The sequence below is a fragment of the Anser anser genome (assembly GCF_964211835.1).
Source record: "Anser anser genome assembly, chromosome: 14".
NCBI lineage: Eukaryota > Metazoa > Chordata > Aves > Anseriformes > Anatidae > Anser > Anser anser.
In genome coordinates, this window is record NC_139735.1 from 12,423,507 (window position 1) to 12,433,254 (window position 9,748).

A 9,748-nucleotide genomic window follows, 5' to 3' on the forward strand; every position below is an offset into this window, starting at 1 on the left:
GTCCATTCCACAACACATTACCTTGACAACTCCCACACCTGTGATCCTGTACAATATAAATTTCATATTTATGCTCTTACAGTGGGTCTTTGCTACCTTCACAGTGAAAGACATGGTGATTCCTTCTGGTGTATGGGTAGGCATTTTTCTGGAAATTCATTTAAGTGAACAGAAGCAAGACCAAGTCTTCAGCTGTTGTGGCCTCCAAGACTACATTTATAGTGGGGGAAAATGATTAGTGGTGAGTGCCCCATCTGGTTTGCTCAGTAACAGGGGTGTGGAATGTGTGCACAACCTGCTCAGAGAGCTGAGGGAAGCTGCTGGTTCCTTGATGCAGCACCCTTACATGGGGAACAGTTTAATATAGGTTGTTGACATTGGAATTAAAACAATTTTCAAATTACAACTGAACAAAGAATTTACATGGACGTACATAGTGTAAAAGCTGAGGAAACTTTCAGTCCACACAGAAGGCAAGAATAATTTCTGAAAGTCGTGGAGGGCATGATACTTCAGCAACACAGGGTTGAGAGTAACAACTATTCAGAGATCAAATTAACAGGAATGGTTCTACCTGCCATATGTTAGAACGAAGACAGTGAGAGGAACCCCTCACCTTCACTCTGCTCATGAACGCCCTGAAGACCAGAATGCATTCGATCTTTTCCTCGAAGAAGAGAAAGAGTTGCGTAGACAAACGCACCGACTCTGGGCCGTGTCGCAGGGGAATGTGCCCTGGCGCCGTGTCCACAGCACCCGAAGGTTTCCGCGGAAGAGGCAGGGCGGCGGCGCTCGGTGTGAGCCGTGCGTGCAGTGCCGGGCGGCGGCTGCGGGCGCCGCTGTTCACCACGGAGGAGAGGAAGGAGCGGAGCGCTGCAGCCAGCCCCGCCCGCTGCGGCCCGGCTCGCTCGCTCGCGGCAGCTGCAGAGTCAGGCTCGCTCGCTGGCTGTCTCAGCGGCCGGGAGGGCTACGAGCGGCCCCGCGGAGCCGAGCTACAGCGAGGCTGAGGGGCCAGCGAGAGCCGCCGGCGGCGGGGCTGGAGCCGGAGAAGGGAGACGAATCGGGAGCTGGTGAGGGAGCCAGAGCGACAGTCTGATCCGGAGCCGAAGGAGAAGAGCCGGGGAAGTGGCGGGGAGCTGTTGGCGGATATGTGCGCGGCGAGAGAAGGGCGCTGGGGCCGGAGGCAGCGAGCGCTGCTGTGCTGCGTGTTGGTGGCGGCGTGGGAGGCGGCGTGGGGGCAGCTGCGCTACTCGGTGCCCGAGGAGCTGCCCAAGGGCTCTTTCGTGGGCGACGTGGCCAAGGACCTGGCGCTGCAACCGGCGGCGCTCCGCGACCGCGGCGCCCGAGTGGTGTCGGCAGATAGGACGCGGTATTTCGCTCTGCATGCGAACAGCGGCCACCTGGTGACAGCGGAGAGGCTAGACCGAGAGCAGCTGTGCCGGCTGGTGGAGCGATGCGTACTGCGCTGCGAGGTGATCGTGGAAGGCGAGATGAAAATTTACGAGATCGAAGTGGAAATCACAGACATTAACGACAACGCTCCCAGCTTCCGAGAGTCCGAAATGGAAATGAGAATGAGCGAGTTTACAGCACTCGGGTCGCGCTTTCCCCTGGCTGAGGCCCGTGACCCGGACATGGGAATGAATTCCCTGCAGAGCTACGAGCTGAGCGGCGACGAGCACTTCTCGCTGTCCGTGCAGGCGGGAGCCGACGGCGAGAAGCGTCCCGAGCTGGTACTGGCCAAGGCGCTGGACCGGGAGGAGGCGGCGTTTCACGAGCTGGTGCTGATGGCGAGCGACGGCGGCGAGCCTGCGCGGACGGGCACGGCGCGCATCCGCGTGTCTGTGTTGGACGCCAACGACAACGCGCCCGTGTTCAGCCAGGCGGTGTACGCGGTGCGCGTGCCCGAGGACGTGCCCGTTGGCTCCACGCTCCTCACCCTCACGGCCACCGACGCCGACGAGGGACTCAACGGGAACGTGAAATACTCGCTTAAAAAGGCGACGGACCTGGCATCAGAAATCTTCCACCTGGATTCCGAGACGGGATCGATCAGGCTGGTGAGGAGCCTGGACTTCGAGGAAGGCGACTCCTATGAACTTGGGGTTCAGGCACAGGACGGCGGGGAGCTTTTCGACACGGCAAAGGTGGCGATCTCAGTGATCGACGTGAACGACAACGCGCCCGAAATTTCGGTGCGGTCGGCGCTGAGCGAGATCTCCGAGGATGCGCCGTCGGGGACGGTGGTGGCCCTGCTGCACGTGCAGGACCGGGACTCGGGCGCCAACGGCGAGGTGCGGTGCTCGCTGGTCGGGGACGTGCCGTTCCGCCTGCGGAGCTCGGTGGGCAGCTACTACAGCGTGGTGACGGCGCGGGAGCTGGACCGGGAGGAGGTGTCGGAGTACAACGTGACGGTGCGGGCGGCGGACGGCGGGTCGCCGTCGCTGCGGAGCAGCGCGGTGCTGGCGCTGCGCGTGCTGGACGTGAACGACAACGCGCCGGTGTTCGCGGAGGCGCGCTACAGCGCCCGTCTGGCCGAGAACAACGCCGAGGGCGCGCTGGTGCTGACGGTGCGCGCGTGGGACGCGGACTGGGGGCAGAACGCGCGCGTGCGGTACCGGCTGGCGGAGGGGCGTGTGCGGGGCGCGCCGCTCTCGTCCTACGTGTCGGTGCAGGCGGAGACGGGCGCGCTGTACGCGCTGCGCTCGTTCGACTACGAGGAGGTGCGCGAGGTGGGGCTGTGGGTGCGGGCGGAGGACGGCGGCGCGCCGGCGCTGAGCAGCAACGTGTCGGTGCGGCTGCTGATCGTGGACGAGAACGACAACGCGCCGCAGGTGCTGTACCCGCCGGCGGCGGCGGCGGCGGCGGCTCCGGGCGCGGGCTGGACGGGCGTGGAGCTGGCGCCGCGCTCGGCGGAGCCCGGCGCGCTGGTGGCCAAGGTGGTGGCGGTGGACGCGGACGCGGGGCAGAACGCGTGGCTGTCCTACGAGCTGGCCAAGGCGACGGAGCCGGGGCTCTTCCGCGTGGGGCTGCACAGCGGCGAGGTGCGCACGGCGCGCTCGCCGCTGGCCCGCGACGCGCCCAGGCACAGCCTGGTGGTGGTGGTGAAGGACCAGGGCCGGCCGGCGCTGTCGGCCACGGCCACGCTGACGGTGGTGCTGGCCGAGAGCGTGGCCGAGCTGCTCTCGGAGCTGGGCAGCGCGGCGGCGCCGGCCGAGCCCGCCGGCAGCCTGACGCGCTGGCTGGTGCTGGCCGTGGCGGCCGTGTCCTGCCTCTTCCTCGCCTTCCTGCTGCTGCTGCTGGCGCTGCGCCTGCGGCGCTGGCGCCGCTCGCAGCTGCTGCCGCCGGCCAGCGGCGCCTTGCGCGGCGTCCCGGCCTCGCACTTCGTGGGCATCGACGGCGTCCGCGCCTTCCTGCACTCCTACTCGCACGAGGTGTCGCTCACCGCCGACTCGCGCAAGAGCCAGCGGCGCTGGGCGGCCGACAGCTGCTGCAACACCCTCCCGGCCCGGCCGCCGCCCGACAAGGCCGCGCCGCTGCTCGGGGAAGACGTTGCCGGCGCCCGCGGCTCACAGCCCGACGCCCTCCCGGTGAGTCGCTCCGGACACCCCGACGCCCTCCCTCTCGGCGCTTGCCTCCCTTCGTGCTCCTTTCCTTTCTGTCCCCGCTCTCCTTCCCGGCCGGGGAGTTTTGCTGCTGAGCAAGGCACAGCTTCGTTGGGTATTGGGTTGTGGGTGACTGGCTCTGGCTCAGGGAAGCTACGCTCAGGCTCTGCTGCCAGTGTTACACTTGGCGTGGAAGGCAGGGGACGAGAGATGGTTTCCACCTGCAACTTTGCTCTAGATGGACTTCTAACGTTTTTTCCCCTGCCAGGTCGTTGCTCCTTTCATCCCCTGACATGTATCATGCAGGTTTTCCTTTTGTTTTTACCTGTTCTGAGTATATGTACACTTGAGATTATCAGGTGGTTAGGGTACATCATCCTGATAGCCCATATGCTTGATCCGTAGTGTGAGGCTGTCTTAAAAAGTGTCTTAATGTGACCATCTTTCATTTGTCTGCTTCTCCTCTATGCTCTCCCCAGTGTATCTTTTACTGCATGAAGATCTTCTGAGGACAGAAATGTCTGTTTTCCTGTAATGAATATCAGAAAGACAATCCTAAATGTTCTATTCATGGTGTGCTGTGTGCGAAAGGGTTTTGGAGGAAAGAGGAGTGTTTGAGCATTGACTTCATCAGAACTGAAGAGACTTTACTAGCAAGCACATGCCATTGCAACCGTTGTATCATGGCTTCATTGCTTCAACTTGTGTCGTATAATATTTGTTTAGATTTAGGAATGGAGTGTCAAGACTGGGAGTGAAGTTCTTTTCTTGTCGTGCAGTTTTTGCATTTTTGCCTTGTTTGTTGTCAATGTCAAAAGTAGGCCTCAGTGTGGCAGAGAACCATTAAAAGACTGGAAGATCTGTTACTAATTGTTGAACTGGAGAAGCTGTTCGCATACATACCTTGAAAGTTTACTGCTCTGAGGTGAAAGTCTTTGATATCCTTATGTTTCCCTAAAATGCCCCGGAATGATAAGCCCTTATCAGTGGCCAACATACAGCTAGAAGTTGTTTATTGAGAGTGGTGCAACTGAATGCTGTGATTGTAGAGGAATGAGTGTGAGAGGTGTGTTCTGAAGTTGGAAAATAGGTGTGTCAGCAGTGATACTGTTTGGGCAGTGGTTTGATTTCATTGCGAATGCCAATTCACCATGACTCTTTGTGCCTGGCCACCCAGCCAGCTTCTAAGTCAACGAAGTGTACACCTGTCCAAGCCTTGAGGAGCCAGTTTCTGCAGGAGAATGCTGTGCGAAAGAGTGATGAAAAGCGTTACTAAAGTCAAGGTAGATAAGCTCCTAAGCCTTTCCCTCATCCGCTGTCATGTCACCTTGTCATAGAAGGAGATCATGTTTATCAAGGAGGATCTGCTTTTGATAAACTCATGCTGACTGGGCCTGATCACCTGGTTGCCCTTCAAGTGCCACATGATGGCACTCAAGTTAATCTGCTCCATGAGCTTCCCTGGCACTGAGGTCAGATTGACATGCCTGTAGTTCCCTCAATTCACATTTTTGCCTCGTTTGCTGCTGCAGTCTCAAGTGTGCTTCAGTGTGGCAGAGTATCTTGACTGGAAGATACATTAGAAATTGTAGGACTATGGAAGCAGTTTTCTTAAAGACCTTGAATGTTTCCAACTGTGGAGGGAATTAATTTGATGTATTTCTCTTTCAATAAAATGTCAGTGAATGGTATGCCCTGTTCTTTCTTGTGTGACATATGTCAAGGACTATGATGTTGTCCATGGTGCAGATAAAGTGTGTGACTGCAAAATACACAGGCTGAAGCAGGTTTAGAATTGGGAAAATTGTTGGGTCATTGTGGCTTTGAATGGGGAATGCTTTGGTTTCAAATCTTGTGCCAAGGCCTGCAACATTTCTGCTCTGATCATGGTGTCCCTGTCCTTAGAGGCAACGATGCTTCGTTGAGAATAAAATATTCGGCCTATGTAAAGTGTAGGGAAGGTCTTTGAGATGAAAGGGTGCATCTAGAGTCACCACCATGTATGAAGGTGAAGGCAAAGAAGAGCAGAAGGGTGATGTGGGAGCAGCTGTGCCCTGGAAGCACTGATCTAGAGCTGTAACTGATCCCAAGTATTGTCATCATCTTATGCCTGCAATGTCCACTTATGTTCTTGTCTCCCATGGAGTTTTGTTCCTTTCCCAGCAAATTCCATTCAGATTTTCTTCAGATACATGAGGAGGTATTTTGTTTAAAATTGAGGTGAAGTGAAAGCAAGATTCAAATCTTCAACTGTTGCAGTCACCAAGATGACATTTGGAAGGGAAGGAACAGATCAGGGGAGACTGCCCAGACGACAAAGAAGGGCAGAAATTGTTTCTGTGTCACTTCAGTACAGATGCTCCAGTCCCTGCTTGTCTTAGATGACCGAAGAAAACTCTTTCCTTGGCCCAAGAAAGAGGTGTTCAGGCAGGGGAATGGCAAAAGTCTGGCTTCCAGCAAGGAAGACAAAAGAGTCGGCTGGGCATATGGCTGTGCGACTTTTGATTCCTTGCACGGTGCCAAGGTCTGTGGCTGTTTCACTATGACCCTTTCCTCCACGTTCCCAAAGAGGATAATGATCTTCTTTGCATAGGCCTTCAAACTAATACCTCTGGATGTCCAAACATATTGCTTATCATCCAGCTTGAAGTGTCAGTGACTTCGAAGTGCTTTGGGAGATGACTTCTCCAGGAAGAGTTGTGTCCACATAAATAGTGAAATGTTTGCGTCACGCAGGTCAGTTGAAGGTTTTTGTTTCCTTAAGTTTAGAATCAGAAATAACTGAGTGAGACGAGCTACTGCTTTGCAGGAAGGAAACTGTGGAGAAGACAGGCACAATTTCCTACCCACTGCTGCCTTTAAGTGATAGCAGGAGGTCCTGAAGGACTGCGTACTATTATGTGTGATCCTTGGGTGGAACATTGGCTACACACAGGAATGTGGTACCAGCGGTGTGGAGTGCTTCTGGCCAATGCTAACTATGTTCTCAGCTCCAGGAAGACTAGCAACACAAGGTCTGCCTGTCTGCATGATGTCCTGCATTGCATAAGGCTTAATGTGCAACAAGAACTATTAGATGTGAATGTGAATGCTTACTGTGTAGAGTGAGATCCAAAGATTCTGCATGACAAAATCATGAAAATAAGATTGATGCTTGATGTTGGAAATATTTCCTTCTTTTTCTTTGGCTTTTTCTCAAATGAATGTACTTGCACGTGTCTGAAAACCAATTTCAAGTACTGACTCATCTTACACGTGTGTGTACACAGGTATGCACATCTCCCATGGGCACCTTCACAGTGAATGCCATGGGGTTTTCTTCTGGTGAATGGGTACTTATATTGCTGGAAATCCATTTAAGTGAATGCAACTTAGACAAGAATCTTCAGCTATTCTCTTGTCCAAAACTGCATTATAGTGGGGTAAAATGATCATTGGTGAGTGCCCAGACTGGTTTTCTCAGTAACAGGGATGTGGAGCACAAACTGTTCAGAGAGCTGAGGGGAGCTGCTAGCTCTTCTCTGCACACTAGTAGTGAGGAAGCAATTGCTTTTGGAACTCATCTCCGATACCGTGTGGGATGTATCTGGGGAAGTGTTTCATATAGGTTATTGATTTAGAAATGACAACAAAAATTATAAATCAATGTTCGGTTTAGATGATTGTGACGTGTTGCAAAGATAAGGGAGATTTCATTCAAGGAGGACTGCAAGAACAATCTCTTTACTTCGTGGAACAGTTGTGCTTCTGAAAAATAATAAGACTAAGATTTACTTTGGGGTCAAATTAACACATATAATTCTACTTGCTATGTGGTAGAACAAAGACAGCCAGAGGAACACTCCGCCTTCACTCTGCTCTGAAGACCAGAATGCATTCGATTTTTTAGACTTGTGGGACTTGGGAAGCAGTTTCCTTAAAGACTTTGAATGTTTCCAACTCTGGAGAGAAATACTTTGATATATTTCTCTTTCAGTAAAATGTCAGAGAATTATATGCCCTTTTCTTTCTTATCTCACCAATGCTGAGGAGTAGGATGTTGTCCATGTTGCAGATAAAGTGTGTGACTGCGTGTACACAGGCTGAAGCAGTTTTAGAGTCGGAAAAATAGTTGGGTCAATGTGGCTTTGAATGGGGAATGCTTTGGTTTCATACCTGGTGCCAAGGCCTGCACCATTTATGCTCTGATCATGGTGTCCCTGTCCTTAGAGGCAATGATGCTTCGCTGAGAATAAAATATTTGGCAAAAAGTGCCTGTGTAGTGGAGGTCTCTGAGGTGAAAGGGTGCATCTGGAGTCATGACCATTTATGAAGGAGAAGACAAAGAATAGCAGAAGGATAGTATGGAGCAGATGTCCCCTGGAAGAGCTGATCTAGAGCTGTAACTGATCCTGAGTATTGTTGTCATCTTATGGCTGCATGTGTTTGTCTCCTGTGGGGCTTTGTTCCCTTCCCACCAAGCTCAATTCAGGTTTCTTTCAAGTGTGTGCATAGTTATATTTTTATACTTTTAAGTGAAATGAAAATAAGACCTGAATCTTCAACTGTTGTAGTCTCCAGGATCACATTTGGAAGGGAAGGAACAGATCAGAGGAGATTCCCCAGATGACAAGGGATTGTTTCTGTGTCACTTAAGTACAGATGCTCCTTGGCCCACGAAAGAGATGCTCAGGCAGAGGAATGACAAAGGTCTGGCTTCCAGTGAGGAAGACAGAAGAGTCAACTGGGCATTTGTCTGTGCAACGTTTGATTCCTTGCACTGTGCCAAGGTCTGTGCCTGTTTCACTGTAACCCTTTCCTCCATGGGCCCAAAGGGGATAAGAATCGTCTTCGTATGTCCCTTCAGCCAATACCTCTGAATGTCCAAACATATTGCTTATCATCCAGCTTGAGGTGTCAGTGACTTCCAAGTTCTCTGGGGATGACTTTTCAAGTAAGAGTCATGTCCTCAAAAGTTGTGAAATGTTTGCCTCCCATGGTCCAGTCAGAGTTTTTTGATTCCTTATATCTATAGTCAGAAATAACAAGGAGAGATGACTTACTATATTGCTGGAAGGTACCTCTGTAGAACACAGGCATGATTTCCTACCCAGTGCTGCCTTGAAGTGATAGCAGAAGGTCCTGAAGCACTGCATAGCTCCATTATGTGTGATCCTCCAATGGAACACTGGCCACACAGAGGAACATGGTACAAAACAGCATGGAGTGGTTCTAGCCAATGCCAGCTCACTGTGGGATGTTTTCAGCTCCAGGAGTACTGGCAACAGAGGGCCTGCCAGTCTGATTGACGTCCTGCATTGCATAGGGCTGGATGTGCCATAAGAACTATTAGATGTGAATGTGAATGCTTACTGTATAGAATGAGATCCACTGATTCTGCATGACACAGCCAAGGAAACATGGTTGATACTTAGTGCTGGAAAATTCTCTTCCTCTTTCTTTGGATTTTTCGCAAATGAATGTACTTAAGCATCTTTCATAACTAATCCCAGCTGGAGGACATGGCACATCTACAACACACGGTTGAGACTAACAACTATTTAGAGATCAAATTAAGACGAATAATTCTACTTGCCATGAAGAAGAAGGGAGACAGAGAAACCTTCTGCCTTCAGTCTGCTCATGACCGCCCTGAAGACCAGAATGCATAGGATCTTTTCCTCGAAGAAGAGAAAGTGTAGCGGAAACAACTGCACAGGCTTTGGGCCGTATCGCAGGGGAATGTGCCCTGGCGCCGTGTCCGCGGCGCCCGAAGGTTTCCGCGGAAGAGGCAGGGCGGCGGCGCTCGGTGTGAGCCGTGCGTGCAGTGCCGGGCGGCGGCTGCGGGCGCCGCTGTTCACCACGGAGGAGAGGAAGGAGCGGAGCGCTGCAGCCAGCCCCGCCCGCTGCGGCCCGGCTCGCTCGCTCGCGGCAGCGGCAGAGTCGGGCTCGCTCTCTGGCTGTCTCAGCGGCCGGGCGGGCTGCGAGCGGCCCTGCGGTGCGGAGCCGAGCTACAGCGAGGCGGAGGGGCCAGCGAGAGCGGGCGACCGCGGGGCCGGAGTCGAAGCGTAAGCCGGAGAGAGAGACGGAGCGAGAGTCTGACCAGGAGCCGCAGGCGAAGAGCCGGGGCGGCGGCGGGGAGCTGTCGGCGGGCGTCCGGTGGC

The 9,748-nt window shown here is 53.4% G+C and overlaps 1 protein-coding gene across 1 annotated transcript; it reads left to right on the plus strand.

Moving 5' to 3' along the window:
- The first annotated feature begins 997 nt into the window (after positions 1–997).
- On the plus strand, positions 998–9,413 carry LOC310881523 (protocadherin gamma-A10-like). The gene has a single exon (XM_083798963.1). The coding sequence runs from the start codon at positions 1,149–1,151 to the stop codon at positions 4,008–4,010; it is 2,862 nt and encodes a 953-aa protein (XP_083655089.1). The 5' UTR covers positions 998–1,148; the 3' UTR covers positions 4,011–9,413.
- Positions 9,414–9,748: the final 335 nt, after the last annotated feature.

Coding starts and splice junctions, on each gene's coding strand:
- LOC310881523 (XM_083798963.1), top strand. CDS start 1,149: ATGTGCGCGGCGAGAGAAGGGCGCTGGGGCCGGAGGCAGCGAGCGCTG.